The sequence below is a fragment of the Lepisosteus oculatus genome, chromosome 9, assembly GCF_040954835.1.
Source record: "Lepisosteus oculatus isolate fLepOcu1 chromosome 9, fLepOcu1.hap2, whole genome shotgun sequence".
NCBI lineage: Eukaryota > Metazoa > Chordata > Actinopteri > Semionotiformes > Lepisosteidae > Lepisosteus > Lepisosteus oculatus.
In genome coordinates this window covers 46641543-46662269 of record NC_090704.1, presented here as the reverse complement: position 1 = coordinate 46662269, position 20727 = coordinate 46641543, and the positions used below count along the sequence as shown (strand labels likewise).

Below are 20727 nucleotides of genomic sequence, written 5' to 3'. Positions count from 1 at the left end.
ATCATTTAATTCTTAATAATGAATTATTTAATTAATTTAACAACGAAGAAGCAGATCATATCCTGCGATGGAACGGTTTGCACAGCGCTGCTTAAGCTGCTGAAGAGTAAGAACAGCACTGCCTCCTAATAACCCCCCTCTCTGAACTGGCTCCATCACTCTGCTCTCCTCCCCACTGAGAGCTGGTGTGTGGGGAGCGGACTGGCGCATCATCCAGGTGGGGCTGCACACTGGTGCTGGTGGAGGGGATCCCCATTACCTGTAAAGCACTTTGAGTGGAGGGTCCAGAAAAGCGTTAAATAAGTGTAAGAAATTATTATTGACAGCAAGTCGGTCAGTAAAAGGCACGGTTGTATTTCTACCATCCAACTGTAGGCGGCGCTCATGGGACATGGGATGTTTGAATCAGATCAGTGAAATATTTGGTCAAATGCTGAAATATTAAAGCACCACGTTTCACAGAGGAATAACCGTAGAGACTGCGCTCTCGAAATCCGCTTCTTGTGCCTCCGAAACGAGAACTTACTGAATTGAGAAACGCGTTTTGACAATCAGGCGCTCCTGCGACCAAGCGTGTCCCCCCGCGGCCGCCGTCGACGTCAGGCTGGCGGCGGAGGTCGGCACAAGGAGGCGTGCGGCTTCTGCAGAATGTCATGAAGTAGAAACCTCGTCTCCGGAGACGACACGGGAATACACGGCTTCTCCTGGGGGGAAAAAAAATGTCGCTGGCACCTGACAGCGAGCCGCGCCGCAGCTAAACTGCCCGCCTTCGGGAATCGGCAGCGCCGAGGAGTCCGGGAATTAGTCTCTGTCCGTTTCGTCCTACAGACGCCGACCGGGGCGGGAGGCCCGGCAGAGCGCTGCCCCGCTCGGTGCCGACAGACACAGCGAGCTGCGGGTGAATCGGCAGGAGATTTAAAATAAAAAAAAATGAGGAAAGACGTCCGGATATTGCTTGTGGGGGAACGTGAGTAGCCGGTTGTGCCTCTTTAAAAGGTTTATTTCTGGGCGCTCTGCTGTGCTTGACCCGGCACCAGTCGGTCCATACGCGAAGCTAGATCTTAGATCTGACTTAATCCACCGCCCCCAAAAAAAGTGCTGCGGAAATTGTGACTCCGCCGGGGAAGAAAGGCGACCGCTGTACGAGCGAGCGAACGCGTTTCTGTCTCGGTGGTTCGGGATCCAAATGCTTTTCCCCGCAGCTGAGGGCTCTCTCCTTGGAGAGAGAGATGGGGGGGGCTGGGCTGGCTGTGGCGATCGAGGCTCCGTGGTGCCGCCGGGCATCGGCGGACACGGGACGGCGGGCACGTCACGCGTGGGTCACCCTGCGGCAGCTCGCCTTTCATTGCAAAACGTTTTCAGGCGTCAGGCGTGCGTTTGTATACGCACGCTAGTGTAATGTTGTGGCTCGGCTCGGCTGGGTGCGACATTTTTAAGGGCTGGCGAGGCCGGGCCCGTGCTTGTCGGTGGTTTACAAAATGTGTGTTTTCTAGAACGAGCTTCGGGTGAAGAGGGCTGCGCACAGGCGGCGAATGGTCTTGGAGCCACTCGGGTCTGCTTCCTGGGACTGGCGTCTTGGGGGTTTTGTTCCAGGAAGAGCAGTCGATTAACATGATTATTTTTAAACATATGTTTTCCAGTTGATGACACGGGGCTTAAATAATTAGAGCAGACCAGTGTCTGAAGCCAGGGTCAGGGCCGGGGAGCTGTGGGCTGCTGCTGTTCTCTCTCCCGAGCGTCTTGACATATGCATTTGGAATGACCCCCCCCCCCCCCCCCCCCCCCCCCCCCCCGCACCTCGCACCCAGCAGGGCGCCTTGTCAGTGTGGTCCCACGCGTAGACCTGCCTGTGTCTGCAGGGGGGGGCGAGGCAGGGTGTCCTGCAGACGGTCAGCTGGACGGACCGCTCAGCCCAGTCGGTCCTGCTGCTGGGGCGTCCTGTGCAGTCAGGCTCCCTATTCCGCTCGCACCTCTGAACGTCCTACAGTCCTGCTGCCTTCTGGGGGCAGCTGGTCTGTAAGCTCCTTTGTGAGCAGTGTGGCCCGAGCATTACAGGAAACCGCAGCGCCCAGGGAAGTTGTCTTAGATACAATTCCTGCCAATTTACTAAAGATAGCAAATACGAGGGTTATCTGGGCCCTGTTTGGATGGAGCCTTGTGCAAGTGTTCTCCTGCACTGCCAATAGCTGCCCCTCGTCAAAGACAAGTGTACTGAAGAGACCCGGGAGAGTCCTACCCCTCCAGGCCCCGTGTTAGAGGGTGTTCCTGGGCCTGCGCCCCCCGTTTCTGATCCTGGCTCCAGAGAGAGACCAGCGGGAGTCTGCGCTGTGTCCCCTGCGCGTCCTGCGCTCTCCGCCCGGCCTTGTGCTGAGCCGTCGGCCCCAGCCTCCTCTGTGGTCGCTCCCCATCGGTTTCTGGCACAGCTCCGGCTCTCTCAAGTCGCAGGGTCCTGTGGACAGTCTCCAGGACTGGAGGTCTTCCTCTGGGATTCCCATCTGCCTGAGGCGCACATGCGCGCGGGGGGTGACATCTTGTTCCGTACTGTCGAGGCTGTGGTCCCGCGACAGGCGCATGGACGTGTCCAGGGCAGGGAACGCACTGCTGCTTTCGGGGACTTTCAGAGCTAGAGAATCCAGGGCGTCCAGGTGGCGCGTTGGTTACATTTAGGGGCTTGTTGTAAGAAGGCTCCTGGTTCGAACCCCAGGCCGGTCGCTGGCTCGCTGTGCTTCCGGCTTGTGCTTCTCTCCTTGGGAAGAAACCCGAATCCCAGACTGAGCAGCTCTCTGTGTCGTTTTTACAGCCAAAGTCGGGAAGACTTCCTTGATCATGTCGCTGGTCAGTGAGGAATTCCCAGATGAGGTATGTGCGTTTCCCCTACCTGGTCATTTTTAAGGCCTGTTTTACTTTATCTTTAAAGCCCAGAGTTTCTGGGCTTGTTTTTGTCTTCTCTTCTGTCGGCAGTGTCCGTTTCAGGTAGTCAGTTATTAACTGGCTCATAATTAATGTCTCTCCTCAGATTGTACTCAGGTTGCTGGTATTTGCACATAGTAGTAATACATTCAGTGGAGGAAGGGAGCGTGGACTGCACAGCTTCAACACAGGGCTGTGCTCTGGAGCGTCAGACACGACTCCTCGCCTTGTGCAATAAATACTTCCACGCATCCTTATGTCTTGGATTGAAATTGTTTCCTAAGGTTCCTCTGCGTGCTGAGGAAATCACCATTCCTGCTGATGTCACTCCGGAGAGGGTCCCTACACACATAGTTGATTATTCAGGTAATTAATCGTGAAGTTGATGAGTGTAATCTGTCTATACGTGGTGGAGAAGCAACGTTCATTAATGTCCAGATGTTTCTCGTCCTGAACACATTGCAAGTTCAGCTTTAACAGACTTTTCACAGTCTGTTGTTTTGTCCTGAGAACGTCATGAGGATAGTTTGTCGATATTGTGAAAGGGAGGCATGGTTGGTCACTGCTGCTGCCCTGCAGCTCTTGGGTCCTGGGTTCGATTGAGAATTGAGGAGATATTCTGTGGGGAGTTTGCATGCTTCCCGGACCTTGCTTGTGTGTTTTTTTTGTTGTCGTGTTTCGGCTTCCTTCCACTTTCAAAAGGCATGCTGACCTGGTTTCATGGTGTCTCTAAATCCCCGTGTGTGTCCTGTGATGGAGAGTCCCGTACAGGGTGCAGTCCTGCCTGGTCTCTTGTCATCCTGCTGGGAGCGCTCTGACTCCCAGCCACTCTGTTCCCTGCAGGGATGTGCGAAGACACCTACTGTGATGCTCTTTCTCTCTCTCGTGTTTTACAGAAGCAGAGCAGACAGACGAACAGTTATATCAAGAAATATCAAAGGTGAGTTTTGGGATTGCCCTTTCAACAAAAAGGTGTCACTTTAGTTATAATGTAAAAACATCTTTACACGTGCTTTTTTGAGGTCAGATTTATATTTTGGTTTCAACAAAATTAAACATTCAGAACCAAGTAAGCAAGAACAGCACAACAAGTTTAATTTCTGCATGCTTTGTATCTCTAAGAGCCTCTGAATTTTTCCTGTTTTTGCAGGCTAACGTTATTTGCATAGTGTATTCAGTCAACAATAAAAACTCCATTGAGAAGGTGAGTTTGACTGCAGTTTTTTTACTTGGTGCTGCAAATGTTGGTTGTTATATGGGGTTTATGAGTTCATATACATTAAAACAGCTTGAGCTGAATGTTCCTGAGTTTTTTGTTGTACTTGTTTATATATTTGTTTGGTCCTCAAAACAAATCTACACTTTTTCATTGAGGTGTGTGGCTTGGGTATCCATCGTTTTTTAAATGGCTGCCGGTGCGTGGAAGTTGGCGTTGTTCACGTGTGTTCTGCTTTCTGCCCTCCTCCAGGTGACGAGCCGGTGGATCCCTCTCATCAACGACAGGACAGACAAGGACAGCAGGTGTGGAAGCCGGCTCTGTGGTTAGCGGGATTGTGAGCAGCTCGGTGGCGGGGGGTTGTGTGGGATTTAATGCTGGGATTTATTGTCTGTTAAGTGAGCAGCTTGGATGTTTAGAAATCTGTTTATTACCTGTAAGCTAAGGAGCAGAACGCCAGGGGAGTGTACAGCTGTGGTTTTCAGTGGTCAGTATTATAAAGCTATTCTGGGAGCCTTTAAGCCAATAGTGCAGTGCACAGAAGATGCACTAGTAGGTGATTTAGAATGGCCAGCTACTGAAAGAGGCCAATGAAATGACTATTTTTCATTCTGGCTGGGGAGTGTGGAGAGAAGTTATGCGCCATTTTTCCAATGTTATTTTATTGTGCCTTTGTGACCATCAGATTTCCTCCTCTCCTGCAGAATGAGTCTGTGTTTTCACTCTTGCCTGCGATCAGTCAGTACGGAGACATGCCTCTGCTCTTCAGGCCCCTCTGTGTGAGTGAGGCTGGAGGACTGTGGGGCTGTGGAGCCCTTTCCTCCCCCCGAATCGGAGCTGCCTGCTGATTTCTGCTGTGTGTCCTGAAACAGGGTCCCCCTCATCCTGGTGGGAAACAAGTCTGACCTGGTGGAACACAGCAGCATGGAGACTATCCTTCCCATCATGAACCAGTACACCGAGATCGAGACCTGTGTGGAGGTGAGCGCTCCCTACAGGCGGGATTCCCTCGCTGCAGCCTGACCAGCAAAGGTGCAATGCCCTACAGGGTTCTGCAGAAGCAGACTGAAAGTAAAGACGTGAATGTATCCCCTCTGCAGATTGCAGACTGGGTCAGAGTAAGGTGGCAGTCATGTGGCGTTCAGCCTGCGTGGCCCAGACGGCCAAGCCAAGGCAGTGTTCTCTGCAGCCGAGTTTCATCGCGGTTTCCACTGTTTCTCTTTTGAGAGGGAAATGTGTTCCAGGAGCTGCGCACACCGGACTCCGGCGCAGGGCACTTTTTCGGTCTGTAGACTTGACATTGCGCAGAGCAAAGCAGCTTTTTAATATTCCCTCTCCTCAAGGCCCCTAATGGAAAGCGAAGTTTTTGTTTTTGCAGTGTTCAGCAAAAAACCTGAAGAACATCTCCGAGCTGTTCTATTACGCACAGAAGGCTGTTCTGCACCCCACTGGCCCCCTGTACTGCCCAGAGGAGAAGGAGGTAGGACCAGCGGGACTGGGGGTGGGGGTTCGAGGAACCCCAGCTTTCACTCGAACCCACAAACTCACCAAAGGTGACGGAGATAAATAATTTGATAGCTCTGATAGCGTTGGTAAATTGGTATGAAACGGTTCCCTTCCCTGCTCTCTAAGGGGTTTCACTTAAAAAAGATCGAGGGAAGGGGCTGTGTTGGGAGCTTGACAGTCTTGACTCGCACCGTTGACGTGACCTTTTCCCCGCCTGCCCTCGCAGATGAAGCCGGCCTGCATCAAAGCTCTGACCCGCATCTTCAAGGTCACGGACCTGGACAACGACGGCATTCTCAACGACACCGAGCTCAACTTCTTCCAGGTGGGAAGGTGCCCTTGGCAATGGGCTGATTGGCTTCTGCTTCTGCATTCGTGTGAACGCCTGCTTGTGCTGACCCGTGTGCCGCTGTCTCCGCCTTTCAGAGGACGTGTTTCAACACCCCCCTGGCGCCGCAGGCCCTGGAGGACGTGAAGAACGTGGTGAGGAAGAACATGGCCGACGGCGTCCGCAACAATGGGCTCACGCTCAAGGGCAAGTACAGGGCGAGCCGCAGGCCCCTGGGAGCTCGTTCTCACAGCTCGGCAGGACGGCTTTTCCTTTCCGATTTTGTTGCTCGGTGTCCACTGGAGCTCCTGCAGGTACCGCTGGAGCTGGGCAGCTTTGTCCACGCTCCTCCCCCCCGCGGCCCGGTCCCGCTCGGTGCGGTCCGGCCCACTCGCTCGCTGACCGGGGTGCTGTTCTCTGCTGCAGGGTTCCTGTTCCTGCACACGCTGTTCATTCAGAGGGGGAGGCACGAGACCACCTGGACCGTTCTGCGGCGCTTCGGATACGACGACGACCTGGAGCTCACGCAGGACTACCTGTTCCCCCCGTGCGTGGCCCCTCCCCCCGGCCGCCGGCCGCCGTGAGCTGTGCAGGGGGCCTGCTGTGGCTGGCAGAAAGCCTCCACAGGCTCCCTGGACAGCGGGCCTCGGCTAAATCCGTTTTTAATCCCTTAATCCTTAGCGTGTTCTCAGTCTTGCGCTTCGTGTGTTGTGGCAGGTTAAAGATACCACCGGACTGCACCACCGAGCTGAACCACAATGCGTACCTCTTCCTGCAGAGTGTGTTCGACAAGCACGACCTGGTACGTCCAGTGGGCGCCGTCTGGTCATGTGTGCTGTTGTGTTTCCCTCCTCTGTTTTGTTATTCCTTGTTCCAGAGCCGGTGGGGGTGGGGTCGGAGTGCGGTGCTGGTCTCGTACTGAAAGTCTCTGGCGGCTGTGTTTCAGGACAGGGACTGCGCCCTCTCTCCCGATGAGCTGAAGGACTTATTCAAAGTGTTTCCATACATGCCCTGGGGCCCCGACGTCAACAACACCGTGTGCACCAATGACCAGGGCTGGATCACCTACCAGGGATACCTGTCGCAGTGGACGTGAGTCCGGCCGCTGCTTGCACCCTCGTTGCCCACCTCCGGCGCTGAGGGGTCACTTCCAAAGGAACATACCGTCATCAGAGAGTTAAACAGGAGGACCAGTGTATCCAGCGGTCATGTTGCACAACCTATAAGGATTTGTATGTCCACTCCAGTGATATCCAGGGTGTGTGGGGATGCGTTGCGATTGGTTTTCTGTGTCCTGGCAGGTTGACGACATACCTGGACGTGCAGCGCTGTCTGGAGTACATGGGCTACCTAGGCTACTCCATCATCTGCGAGCAGGAGTCCCAGGCCGCCGCCATCACAGGTGAGCGGGTGGCCAGGTGTGACTGAGCCAGCGGCGACGTGCTCATGCAGGGGCTTTGGTGGGTGTGAGTACCAGTTTTAGCAGGGATGATTCGGAAGTCTCCAGAGGGGTCTTTAATTTAAATGGGAGAGAAAAGAAGATGGCACGGATATTTATGTCAAGCACGCTTTAAGAGGGCAGCTCCGTACATGGTGGCGCTGCTGCAGTCCACCGAGCCGGGGCGTCCCTGCTCGAGAGGGGCAGGAGCACGTGGACGTGGGGGCGCCTGCTTAAAGCTGTGCGGACTGACATGTGTGTGTGTGCGCGCCTCTCCTCCCGCAGTGACTCGCGACAAGAAGATCGACCTGCAGAAGAGGCAGACGCAGCGCAACGTCTTCCGGTGCAACGTCATCGGGATGAGGGGCTGTGGGAAGAGTGGGTTCCTGCAGGCCTTCCTGGGCCGGAACCTCATGGTGAGCTCACCGCCCCCGCCCCCCGTCGGCGAGGAGCAGAGAGGGCTGGTGTGGGGGGAGAGAGACCGCCTGACCCACTCTTCTCATCCACAGCGCCAGAGGCAGATCAGAGAGGACCACAAGTCTTACTACGCCATCAGTACCACCTACGTGTACGGCCAGGAGAAATACCTGCTGGTGAGTTGATGCTGGCACGGCCTTAATCGGGAAACGCCCTCCGGCAATTACTCACCCGTTCTCCGGGGTGAATCAAAGCAAAGCACCCCTCTGTCAAAGTCACCCCTCTGTCAGTAACTCCAGGTTATGCAGGGCCACAGTTCCCAGGTCCTATAGGCAGTTTCTAATAACCCGATAATCATCAATGAGTGAAGACATGGGAACAGTGGAAATAAAGACCAGTTAGGTGAGCAGTTGATTTGAGTAAAGACATTGACGTTCTGAAATAAATAAGTCAGTGACAATTTAAAAGCAAGAAAATCACGGTAAACGGAAACAAAACTGTTCTATTGTTCATTCATCTCAAGAAGCTGTTGTATCCTATAACTATCTTGAGATCCCAGTTTGAGGTGGCCTTGTGTCAGGGACCCTGACCTTCAGCACATAACTGTGTTAAGGGTCCAGGGTGTGGTGAAGGCTTCAGCCCTGCAGGACCAGGTGTGAATCTAAGGGAGCCATGCCAACCTCAGTCTGACGTGTGCAGCTTAACTTGTGGACCTTGAGTAGTAACACCACAATTGTTCAGGTATTGGGCTTCACCGTACGACTCTGCACTGGTTATCCAGTGTCCAGCATGTTCACCTGGTCAGAAAAATCACAGGCTCTTGACTTCACTCCTGGCTGTTATCTTTTGTGGGGTTTTTTCCCTCCTCATCACCAGAAGCAAATTGTGAACCTATGTAATGATGTGGACATTGTGAGTGATGTAATCTGCCACAAAAGTCTGGGAAAAAAATGATCCAGCTGCACACAGGTTCCCAGTTCTTCCACAGCAGAAAGCTTGTAAGAAAAGGAAATTGCTTTGCTCCTGATGTCTGTCCATCCTTTCCAGCTGCATGAGGTGTTCACCGACTCCGAGTTCCTCTCGGACACTGACCTCTCCTGTGACGTCGTCTGCCTTGTCTACGACTCCAGCAACCCCAGGTCCTTCGAGTTCTGTGCCAAGATCTTTAAGGTACTCCCTCTCCCCCTGCCCATGGGGTTTTTGACGTGGGAGCAGGAGACAAGCTGCCCAGCCCTGTTGTTGATGCCATTAACCTGGCTGCTTTTGAGACGCAGCCGGATGGGATCCTGGGATCAATAAGCTACTAAATAGCAAACTTGTTTCCTCTCCTGTGGAATCTTTCTTGCATTTATATGTTCTGACATTGCACGCTAAATGTCCAGTCGTTTGTGTTTTAAGTGCACGCTGAATGTTCTCTTGCACAAATGTTGGTTGTGTTGTAAGTGCACGCTGAATCTGTGCTGCTCGTGCACCAGTGCAGCTCTGGTGAAACGACCCCCCCTGCGTGTTTTGGTTTGCCCACAGCAACACTTCATGGACAGCAAGACGCCATGCATGATCGTCGCCGCCAAGTCCGACCTGCACGAGGTCAAGCAGCAGTGCGGCACCTCCCCGCCGGACTTCTGCAAGAAGCACAAGATCCCGCCTCCCCAGGCCTTCACCTGCAACACCGTGGACGTCCCCAGCAAAGAGCTCTACGTCAAGCTGACCACCATGGCCATGTACCCGTGAGTACAGCGCCCCCTGCTGCCCCCTCGCACCCTGAGCCCTGCACGCCCCCCAGTCTGCCACCTGCTTCTGCCATCACTCTTTTCTTCTGTACCGAACAAAGACATTTTGCAGGGCGTCTTCTAAATCCTTAAATCTGCAGGTGGAGGCCAGATAGCCAGGCAAGTTTTCAAATGGAAGAAAATGCACAATCAAGGATAAATACTTGAATGTTATCACTGATATCTTCTGGGTAACTATTGCATAAAGCTAAAGCCATGGTATCTTACACATACTTATGACTTATGTTTCCATTGTAATGCTTCCGTGTGAACGTCACACATCTTCATGCTTAAATAAGTTATTTTTAAGTAACTTCTGAGCTGTATTTGGAAAGGAAAAGGAAATCCACTTTTCCTCCACCTGTGAACCTGTAATGATCCGGTAAGCACAGGTTTTCCTCCAACCTTAAATGGCCCAAACTTCAGAACAACAGTACTGGACCTGTACAAAATCTGACAGCAGGTGTGGAGTGATCGTGTACAGTGGGCGCCCCAGTTCTCGGTACTGCCCGGGCTCGGCACCGAGAAGCCCGTGACCTGGGCTTCGGGGGTCCGAGTATAGTGTCTTCTGTAAACCCCGGTTTTGAAGTCCTCAGTCTCGGAAGGCTGCTGAAATGTCTTTGGCTCTGTGCTGCCAGCTGCCCCAGGTGGGGACCCCGGCCTGCCGGCGAGAGGTGAGCTGCGGTGTCCTCAGTAGGACTCCTGCCTGCAGCTCCCCTGGAAGAGGGTGTAGTGGGAAGGTGTGTGTGTTTTTGCAGTAACCTGTTAGTGGGAATGAAATGAGCAAAAGCTTAGTAAGGCCGTGGGTTCTTTTTATCTGGGGGGGGTTGGGATTAATATTATAATGCGGATCTCGAGCACTGAACAGCTCATAATTAAGATCGACAACATATTCTGTTCGTATAATGTTTTTAATGTGTTAGCATTGCTGAACATGAGCTGTGAAGAAAATTGCATGTTTCTTTTTCAATAACTGACGAGCTTTTTCTGTTTGAAATGGGCTGCTTTTTTCTTTCCGTTTTGAGTTTTCATCCGTACTTGGCACGTGTGTGTTCAGTCGCAGCCTGTGTCCCTCCCTTCTCCTGCTTCCTCTCGCTGGTGCCCTGCCCATCTGACACGCTCCCTGTGTGGAAATCTGCCCCAGCCTGTGTGGGAGGTGGCGGCTGGGGCCCCGAAGGCCCATTGTTTCTGCCTTTTCACCTCTTTCCAGCTCGGGCTGTGCAGACTCTACGTGTTTTAGGGAAAACAATATGAGCGGTTTGTCTCAAGTAAGGGCTCTTTGACTAGAGCTGCTGCTGGCCAGTGTTGTGATCGGTCACCACGACAAGTCGCCCACATTAAGAAGTGTGGATAATGAGCTGGAGATCCAGGTTCATGTGTAATGGGACTGGCTGGCTTGGCTGCCGATAGCTGGCTTCGAGCCCCGCTGCTTGTCCTGCTGGCTGCCCCAGCAGAGAGGGATTAGTGCTGCACGGCTGTAGTGTGGACCCTGAATCTGTTCTCCAGCTGCGGGGAGGTGAGGGGACCCCCCCCCAACAGCACAGTTGTGTAACATCTGGGTCTCACCTGCTCTCCTTCTGTGTGTCTCCGCAGCCACGCCCGGTTACGCTGTATGTGCACCTGCAACAGGTGTACCTTTTGCATCTGTCAGAACGTCCTCAACTCAGACTTGCTGCAATGCGTAAAGACCAAACTCTACACTGCCGTTCTCAACAGGTCCTTACCTTTCCTTCAATGGTCCCCATTCCGGGGACTTTTTTCAGAGCACTCTTTAACACTGCTTTTTCTCTGTTGTTATTAATATAGTGGGGGTTTAACGCTGCATATCCACTTGAACACTTTTAGGTGTGTTTAGATGTTTTGGATGCATTCCAAGCTGGGTTTGTTGTGGTTGACGTTGAATACTTTGTCAGCCTCTGTTATAGTTCTGACGGTGTTCCAGCACACACCTCTCCCAGTGTCCTCCAATGCAAACAGCTGCCTTCTCAGTTGATCAAGTGCAGTTACAGCGTTTTCGGGGGTGACTCATTCTCTCCAGCGCTCTCTCTCAGTGCTGAGAGAAAGATCCTGGAGAAGAACTTCCAGAGTGACGAGAAGAGAGGTCTTTCTGATAGTTTCATTTTCAGACAGGGACATCTCCTGGACTGTTTGTCTGGTCAGATGCCTTTTCTGGTTTCGACTCGCAGTGCCTGGCTGTGTCCAGGATACAGGGGTATTAGTTCATTCCCATCACGCCTCTGGCAGGTCCTTTAAAACCCTCAATCAGCAGCTTGTTCAGACAAACTGAAATGCTTGTGGGGTCATGCATGTTTCTTATAGGTGAGACAGCTTGCAGTGCCGGTTACAAACTAATAGTGCTGTGCAGCAAAACCAGTTTGACTGCCTCTGCAGGCAGCTTAGGGCTGAGTGGTCTGTCTAGCAGCTGAAGCACCAGGAGGTTGTAGGTTCGAGCTCCAGTTGTGCCCCCAAACCTGACGGCTACTGCGCTCTGTCCTTTGGCTGAGATGAGGAGCCAAGGCCCAGCTATCTGAGAGACTGCAGCCCCCATCCCTTTTCACAAAACCATTTGCTAATTATTGAGGGCTGTGCGTTGGGCAAACAATCCAGCTGATAACAAATGGTTTTGAACGCTGCCTAATTGCCTGCAACAGATATTGCTCTGCTGCTGCAGAAGCCTTTCCTTCTACTATATACCTGTCCAGCTCGGGTTGGAGGACAGCTTTCTCCAAGTGTAGGTCTGTCCATTTCACCCCCAAAATGACCTCTCCTGCTAATCCTCTTCCTTTGCTGGCCGGTCAAGTGGGCTGCTGTGTGATAAGAGGATCTCCTGCAGAGCTCTTCCCTGATAAGCTGTCTGACTCGATCTAAAAAGATCGCCAGGGAATCTCTTAAACCTCATGGTTACACAAGGACATCAGCCAGTAGCTAATAAGTGAGTTCCCTCCGCAGAGTTAAGTGAGAAATTCTTCTTTTACGTGACTCCAGTATGTTGTATTGATAGTGTTTATAGTATAGCCTTGTGTTGATTTCCTGTAGTTGACTTTCAGGTTTTTCTGCCTCTGGGTTTAGTGACACAGAAGAATTCTAACCACGCACAGTGAGTCTTATCTGCTGGTGGCTATTTGCTGTTTGTTGCCTCTCCAACCCAACTGGAATTGAAACCTGGGGGAAATGTGCATAAATCCCCCCCAAGGAGCTCTGCTGCATGTGCAGCATTGCCGTCAGTCATCTCTTATTGATAGTGGCAGGGGATCTAAAAAAAAAAAGTTTAAAATATCGCAACTTTAAAAACCCAATATCTCGAGAAGTGGGCTGTTTCTGACTTCTGCTTAATCAAAACAATAAACTTCAGGCCTTTGTTTTAAGCACAGCTCTCTTTTTGGGAGAGAATGGCGAGACAGTATTGGTGTGCTCCAGGAGAGATCTTATCGAGGTAAAACCCAAGAGCAGCAGAACTGTGGCTGACATCTTCACAGTCCCGACTTCCTCATTGGCAGTCTGTGTTTACCCGGAAGAGAGCGGTGGATATGCAGTGTGTAAATCTGTCCTGAGAGGTGTGATGCCTCCCTCTGTAGGAGCACCACCTCTGTGCGGTTCTGGTCCGGTTCTGCCCTGCTGAGACGAGCCCGGGCAGGATCATGGGAAACCTCATAGAAGACTTCATGTGTGCTTGTGGGAGGAGCTGCAGTAAAGTCTGCTGTAATCTAAACAGAAAAGAATACTGTTCAAAATCTAAACGAGAGAGTAGGTGAAATAATTCTCTAGCAAAAGTGAGTTAGCTTTGTCAGCGATGTTGTTCACAACTGTGACCAATACCGATCTTTCCAGGGTGGGGGACAGGCCGGTCAGCTCAGTTCTGCCGGGACGAGGCTTTGCGCTTTGCTGAAAGGTGTGAAGGGTTCATTTCCGAGAGGAGGGCGGCGGAGAGCATGAATATCTTCTATGATGTTTCCGACTGGAGAAGAGAAGAATTATTTGCGTGAATGTTCAGTCCACAGGTTGCACACTTTAACGTGCTTGTTGAAACAACAGAGGCTGCATCCAGTCCAGTGGCTTCCAGCTACACCTGGTGAAGAGCCCAAAGATCCTGAATTTCCTCCCCCATGGGGAAGTGGTGTGAACTTGCATTCATTTAGAGCGTGTTGCTTCCCTGAAGTTAGCCTGAGCAGGGCGATTGTCTTACTTGGGAAAAGCACTCCGGTGCTTCTGAATGCCCTGCAGAGCTGATTCGATATTGTAACTCACCGCTGTGCAGCACCTGCTGGTCTGAACATTCCAGAGATGTTTTAAAATAACTCTAGTTCAGAAATAGTCACACGTTAAAGGGGGAAGAGGACAGCCTTATTGTTGAAACACTCTCATTTCTGACTTCTTTTGTACTCCGTAAAGTTTAATTTTGTTGTTGCTTTTTCCCCATAGGTGTTCATTTTCATGTGTCTGGCTGGCTTTGTTCATTTTCCTGCTGCACCTGTTTGCTGTCTGCTAACCTTGGACTTGTTTTTTGTCTTGTTTTGTAACCTGCATCCTTCTCTTCGCCTGCTTAACCTTGTCTGATGTTTCTGTATCGGGTGTGCTCTGTCTCTCCCCTGACGTACCGTATGTCATCGTCAGCCTCTCATATTCCAGCAGCATTTCGCTTTGAGAAGCAGCAGCCTGTGGGCTCCTTTTGTGAGCACATGATATTCCTCCGCCTGTAGACGAGGGAGCTGGTTTACTGAGCTGAGCACTGCAAAACGCCTCGTCTCTGACAGACAGAGAGGCTCACCCCAGCTGTGCACTAAGGAGACCAGAGGAAAACTCGTGGTCTTTGCTCAGACAATAGCCGCTTCAGCGTTTTGACTGCCAGACCGAGGCTCAGGGGCTGTTTCTCAGGAGTGACTTGCTCTAGACTTTTGCTTCTGCCTCCTACCAGCATCGTTTCAAGGGCTGTCATGAAATGGGCATGGTGTGTTAGAGTTGTTAGAGTAAAGTGGGGACCCTTCACTCCAGAACTGCTTCTGAGGCTTGAGGTCCTGCTGCACTCCACAGCAGAGCAGGTTATTGTTTCTCTCTTCACTCCTCTGTGTTACGAGCCGCTAGGCAGAAACGAGCCTGCAGGGTGGTTTTGGTGGCGCGTCTTTCCAGGGTGAACTTTGAAAGCAGCTGAAGCCAAGTTGTGTTTTTAGTGCATTAAGAAAGCAGTGCCTTTCCTAAAGAGAAATGCTGCATTTGTACTTCTGATCGGGGCTGCTGCTGCATGCATGCAAATCTTTTGTTAAACTGGGATTAAAGGCATGGGAATAGCCTGTAACCCCCTTCTAAAAGCTGAGGTTCCAGTATGGCAGTGTCTGTGATAAAGCAGAGAGCAGGCGATGGAGCTGCTGTGCAGACGCGGCTGCTGTCCTTCTCTGACAGTGTGCAAAGCCCCCTGCTGAAGTATCGTTCGTGTGGGGCTCACGACGGTCATGCTTGGTTAACAAGGTTGGTCTTGTGTGTTTCGTGACTCTAACACAGTGTTGGTGTACAGGAGTGGCACCAGATCCAGCACCACTTATCGCTGAAATAACGAGTTCTCCCAGGGTCTTCCTACACCACACTGACTGCTCCGAGAACAGCTTACCTCTATTGCAACCAAATCATTTTGTTTTCTAAAAAAATACCTGCTTTCATTGGAAATGCTGCAGCCCGTTTGTGTACAGACATAGCAGGGCGGCTCCTTCTATCTGAAACAAGGCTACTGAGAAATTTATAAGCATCACAGTTTTCTAAGTGGTCAATCCTCTTAACGTTTTTGAACACTCAAGTGATCTCTGAGGCTTTTTGGTTCAGCTGTTACAGGGTGTCGTACATCATCAGGGATCACCAGTCCCGATTCTGGAGAGACACAGTCCAGCAGATCTTATAGTTCCCATTTAAATAGTCAGATCTGTAAAGACCTGGTGCGTGTGTTTTAGGTTCAGTTAGAGCTGCAAGGTTTTCATATTTTCAGATCAAATATTCTTCTCCGAGATGCTAATTGGACAAATCTATGACATACAAATGTGTTTAAAGCATTGAGAAGTTGATGGTTTAGCAGTGGCTAATCAAAGTGTGTTTGATTTAGGCTCTCCGGAATGGGGACTGGCCACCCCTGGTCTACAGGAACATACAGAGCAGCCTTGATTGAGAATCAGTTTTTTTAGTCCGTGCTGACCTGAGAGTGTCGGATCGGCTCTTGAAGGGGCATCGGGGGTTGGCAAACGTTTCCAAGTGTTCACAACTTCCTTTGTTGCAAATAAAGCACTTCCCTGTATCGGTTCCCAGTGTGGGTGCTCTGAGTTTCCATCTAAAAATCCCCTGCGCTCTTTTAGAGAAATTAAATAGGAGAGGAAAGCTAACCCTTTGGAGCCTGGCTCAGTAGTTTAGAGGCTTTGACCCTGTTTCCTTGTCATTGCCGAACAGTGCCAGTATCACTGAATTCACAAAAAAACGTTATACCTGCTGCTCTCTATGTCCCAGAAATAATAGCTCCTGCTCCGCTGTGAGCCACTGTTATCAAACAAGACAGGCTGGATACAGAGCCTCTGGCTCCTCTCATGTTAGTGGTTTCTCAAGGATCTCTCCCATTGTGGGAGAGTGACAGTGGTAGGCACACTGTCGCAGCTTGTGCCTTTCACTGTTGATGCTAAACTGCCAAGCCGTGTGAAATTCTACTCCTGTACTGCAGGACTTTGAAGAGATCACTGCAGAACACATTTAGGAACAGAATTAGCTGCTTTTCACATGTTTCATTAGACGGATTTATTCCAGCTGGCTGTATATTGCTCACACTTGTGTGTAAACAGGTTCACAGCCTGGTGTGTCTGTGACGAGCAGCAGAGCCGGATCAGCCTGGCTCCCCTGAGCCCAGAGCTAATTGAACTGGAATTCCTCCATTGCTTCCGCGCACGGAAACGTTACCCGATTGTTTTTCATCACTTTCAAGGCCCGGAGAAAGGTTGGAAGATGCGTAGTTGGGAAAAATTCCGATTTGTCTTTTAAATAGGCCAGCGGAGCTGAAAAGCTTCAAAGAGGTCAAAATTAGGTCATCGGTTCGATTCAGTGGTGAGGACTGCCGCTGTCTCCAAAGCATGCGGTAGGCATGTGGGCCGGAGCCGGCGGGGCGTCAGTGTGGTGTTGGCTGACCCAGGCACAGGGGGGTTGTGCTGAGGTCTGGGGGGCGGCGGGGTCCTCTCGCGGGCGTGCTCTTGAACCGCCTCCTGTGTGCGTGTGTGCGGAAGGCTGGGGCCCCGGGTAGACGCGCTGGGCGCCCTGCTCCTGGCCAGCGAGGACGGCAGCCTTGTCCACCAGGTGCACGCGGTGAGCTCCCTGGAGGATTCCGCCTTCCTGGGGTCGACTGTCGACACCCGCGTCCCGCCCGGGCCCAGGTAACGGACCGGCCCGAGGGGGGCCCAGTGCGGCCGCTAATACCGTCTCCACCTGGGCACCCTGCTGCTCAGCTTGCCCTAACTCCCCACTGAATCGTCCGTTCTTATTCCAGCCCCTTCATCTGTGTGCACTTTCACAGCTGTCCCTCATTGAACGTGTCTGTCCACAGACGCTTTTGGTGCGTTATTGACAGTTTGTGTCGGTTTTCCCCTGCCCACACCCCTGCATGCCTCCCTGCGTGTCAGCAGCGCCCCGTCCCGCGCAGAAGAGACGCTTCTGTGCTCTAACGTGATTTTATCTGTGGGACACTTTTGCTGTCTGGGCGAGGTGGATAGTTGTTTTGTCACGTGATTGTTCTGTGTGGCCTCAGACCAGTTCTCTTGTCTGTTTGTCTGCTGGTGGGGGAGGGAAGTTCCCAGTCTGTCAGGTCAGGAAAGAGGGGGCAATTTTTACTGGAAAGATTCAGAAATGAGCTCTACAATAGGGACTATATACCAGATCTTCAGGACAGCGATTTGTTAGTGGATAACTTTTAAACCTGTTTAATTAAGCTTCTGGTTGTCTGAAGACCTTAACCAGACCACATTGGAGGGGATAGCATTTAATGAGCAGGCAGGGGGAAGCCCTTTTATTTAACCTTTGCTTCTTTGTCTTGGTTGAGCTTCTGACTAAGCTGTCATACTGTCCACTGACCTGGTCCCCTGCTCTGGGTCAGGCGGCCCCTGTCCTCTGCCCTGTGCTTGCTGACCGTGCTCTGGGTCAGGAGTGTATCGCCCTCGAGCATGCCTGCTTCACTCATTTCCTCGTCTCGTCCCTGCCTGCCCGCGCTCTGTGCTGCCGCAGTGGCTGTGTACGCTAGCCTCATTTTACTAGTCTCCCCTTTGCTCAGGGTTCGACCGGGCCGTCTGTCTGTCTGTTTCTGAGTGCACAGAGTGACGCCAGGTGTGCTCTGCGCCTGTAAAGTAACACAAAACATCCAGCACAGGGTCCTCTAAACCAGACCTTTTCCCCACAAAAAAGGGGCAGGGGAGGTTTGTTTCATGCTACCCCAGGAAGCCTCTGTCGCGGGCTCTGTGTGTGTGTGCGCCGCAGGGCCGGGTCTAAGTGGTGTGAGCGTGTGAGCGTGTGAGCGTGTGAGCGTGTGAGCGTGTGAGCGTGTGAGCGTGTGAGCGTGTGAGCGTGTGAGCGTGTGAGCGTGTGAGCGTGTGAGCGTGTGAGCGTGTGAGCGTGTGAGCGTGCGTGTGTGCGTGTGTGCGCCGCAGGTGTGTGTGAGAGTGTGTGTGCACGTGCACCGCAGGGCCGGGTCTCAGAGGTGTCGCTGTATCTGTTCTGCCCCCTGTCGCAGGCACGTGACCCAGGCGGACCTGAAGAGCTCGACGTTCTGGCTGCGGGCGAGTGTGGGGGCCACGGTGTTCGCCGTGCTGGGCTTCGCCATGTACCGGGCGCTGCTGAAGCAGCGGTGATCGGCGTCCCGGGACGGAGCCCACAGCCGGTGTCCTGTCTGCTGCGGAGTCCGCGAGAGCCCGAGATTGACACTGTTTTTAATCATTCAGCAGCCCATGCGTCTCTCATTGACATCTTTTTAAAAAGGGGCTTCAGCCTTGGTGTGCCTGGGGACTGCAGTCAGGCCAGGGGAGTCTCAGAGAAACTAAGACCTTTTTCCATCAGAGGTCACTTTAAGGGAAAGTGGGGAGAAGGAAAGGCTTAAACTGTAACTGCCATCGCTGTGAGGCCCATTGCAAATGGACTCGGTGTATATAATGTACATACAGGCAATCGGAATAAGATTGCTGGATGAATTAAACAAAACAGTATCTAAAGATCATATTTTCAGCTGAAATGGGAGAATTAACACCTCAAGCCATCACAAGCCATGGTGTTTTATGTCATAAAGTCTAATTTTTGTTTTGTTTTGATTGCATGTCTTTATTGAATGTAATAATTTATGAGGCTTTTTTTTTTTAACGGTATGTCTAGATTTCCGCGCTGCATGAAGCCGAGACCGCTCGAGGATTCTTGGATTAATCCATGTTGCCCAGAGGCGAATTTGTTTTTTTTTTAGCTCTTGTGAGGGTGGCGGAGCCTCTCGTCTGGTCTGGGTGGGCAGGGTCCCGGGAGACCCCCTCGACAGAGCCAGTGTCCCGGGCCCCTCTGGCCCCTCTGGCCGGTCTGCGCGAACGGTCCTCTCCCTGCGGTGCCCTGGCCTCACTCGAACCCTCGGCCTCCCCTTCGAGCGCAGTTCTTATTCATTTCCAGTGCTGTTTCTGTCCCCTTCCTCACCTGTACCGCTTTTAGATCGGAGATACTGTATAAATCGCACCTGTTTTTCTTTTTTTTTATTTATATATCATTTCCTCTGTGAGACACCAGTTTGCCACAACTTGCCTCTCAGTAGAGTTGAACTACGTCCCCACCTCTCCATGCCAGCCTGTCTCTCCGGCATCTTTTTCCATTCCTGATTTTTTTTTCTTCCCCGAGAGTACAATAAATACCAGTGTGCTGTACTGCTCCGGCTCTGTGGTTTCTGTGATCACGCGTGTGCGGGGGGGGCGGAGCACTGTTGCCTGAGTGCAGGTGTGGCTCTCTGCGCCGGCTGGCCCCGCTGGTCTCTGTCGGCTTTCATGCTTCCACTGCAGGGCCGGGAGGAAACGGTCTGAGAGGAGCGAGGGGTTTGTTTCGCTGGGGCGGGGCTGCTCCTGCCCCCCGTCCCCAGAAGCAGGCTGTTGGAGGTCAGCCTTTTCTGACTGCGGGGGGCTCAGGGGGTTAAAGCTGGGGTCTGTCCCGCCTGAGAGCTCGCTCAAACAACTGAACCTTGACAGACCTGGACAGGTTTCATTTGAACTCCTGAGTCTCCACAAGGCTGCCTTTTAACCTGTGTGTTTCTTCAGTAACCAAGTCCCCAACCTGGAGTGGGGAAAAAAAAAGACTTGCATTGGTTTGAACGTTCAAGTCAAGAGCTCAGCTGCAGTGAAGCCCAGCAGGTGGGGGTGTCCCCATTTATCAGGACTGGGAACCCCCTGATTTAGAGGATACAGTTTCTTTTATTAGCTCTGTGGGCCAGTTCCCTGTACCAGGCAGGGTGACAAAGCTATGGCCCTGCTGGGCCGCTGTCTGCAGGAGTTCACTCCAGTTCGATGCTTGATGACCGCAGTCAGCTCATCACTGGCTTAACTGGTGCAGTTCAGCGGTTTCTCCCAGCCCTGCAGGTGCTGGTGCTCGAAGGAGACTCTGCGACTGGAGACGAATAACCCAAATGCGTGCGCAGGGTGTCTGAGTTTCACTTTGCCATTCTTTATTAACTGAATAAGAATTGCTTTCTGTCCCAGTTAATGCGCTGAGTTTAAATAAAGAAACACTGTGTGTTATACTATATAGGGACAGGTAAGAGGGCCAGAAGCTTCTCCAGTCTAGGCCAGAGGAAATGTTTGAAAATCCTAAGAGGCTCGGTACAATACCTGGTGCGACTGGAAACTAACAGGAACTTCATTTGAAACATGGAAAACCATTCTTTACGTAAAGAGTTGTGGGTGCCTGGAGCAGGATTCCAAGCAAGGTGACTGAAGCACAGCCTCTGGACTCTCTTCAGAAGCAGCTTGACAAGTCTGGAGTTTTATTTTAGACACTCAACAACTACCTGTGCTGTCAGAAAATGACAACGTTTTTTTTTTCCTACCTGGTATTTTATCAGCTGCCCTTTGATTACTGGTAAGCGGTTTGACGTGAATGTGAAGGAGCTCTGGCTGAAGTAACCGGTTTA

The 20727-nt window shown here is 51.9% G+C and overlaps 1 protein-coding gene and 1 long non-coding RNA gene across 5 annotated transcripts; one reads left to right on the top strand and one right to left on the bottom strand.

The window, feature by feature from the left end:
* The first annotated feature begins 579 nt into the window (after positions 1-579).
* rhot1a (ras homolog family member T1a) lies at positions 580-19474 on the top strand. Of its 4 annotated transcripts, XM_069194647.1 has the most exons (21): positions 580-967; positions 2801-2859; positions 3195-3276; positions 3807-3850; positions 4061-4114; positions 4379-4431; positions 4999-5107; positions 5505-5606; positions 5859-5957; positions 6059-6167; positions 6387-6507; positions 6678-6762; positions 6907-7052; positions 7262-7362; positions 7684-7814; positions 7908-7991; positions 8863-8985; positions 9340-9542; positions 11178-11300; positions 16823-16969; positions 18316-19474. In XM_069194647.1, the coding sequence occupies exons 1-21, from the start codon at positions 931-933 to the stop codon at positions 18431-18433; spliced, it is 2130 nt and encodes a 709-aa protein (XP_069050748.1). In that variant the 5' UTR covers positions 580-930; the 3' UTR covers positions 18434-19474. The 4 variants fall into 4 exon arrangements, with proteins under 4 accessions (XP_069050748.1, XP_006635287.1, XP_069050749.1 ...); XM_006635224.3 differs by lacking the exon at positions 16823-16969 and having other exon boundaries at positions 581-967; XM_069194648.1 differs by lacking the exon at positions 18316-19474 and having other exon boundaries at positions 581-967; positions 14004-16915.
* On the bottom strand, positions 18903-20720 carry LOC138241298 (uncharacterized). Its single transcript, XR_011190526.1, has 2 exons — positions 20644-20720; positions 18903-19874 (listed from the first exon to the last, which is right to left on the bottom strand). It is a non-coding gene; the product is annotated as an uncharacterized lncRNA (long non-coding RNA).
* Between the last annotated feature and the right edge of the window lie 7 nt (positions 20721-20727).

Coding starts and splice junctions, on each gene's coding strand:
- rhot1a (XM_069194647.1), top strand. CDS start 931: ATGAGGAAAGACGTCCGGATATTGCTTGTGGGGGAAC. Junction 6,508..6,677: donor CAGGACTACCTGTTCCCCCC/GTGCGTGGCCCC, acceptor GTGTTGTGGCAG/GTTAAAGATACCACCGGACT. Junction 7,815..7,907: donor TCCTGGGCCGGAACCTCATG/GTGAGCTCACCG, acceptor TCTCATCCACAG/CGCCAGAGGCAGATCAGAGA.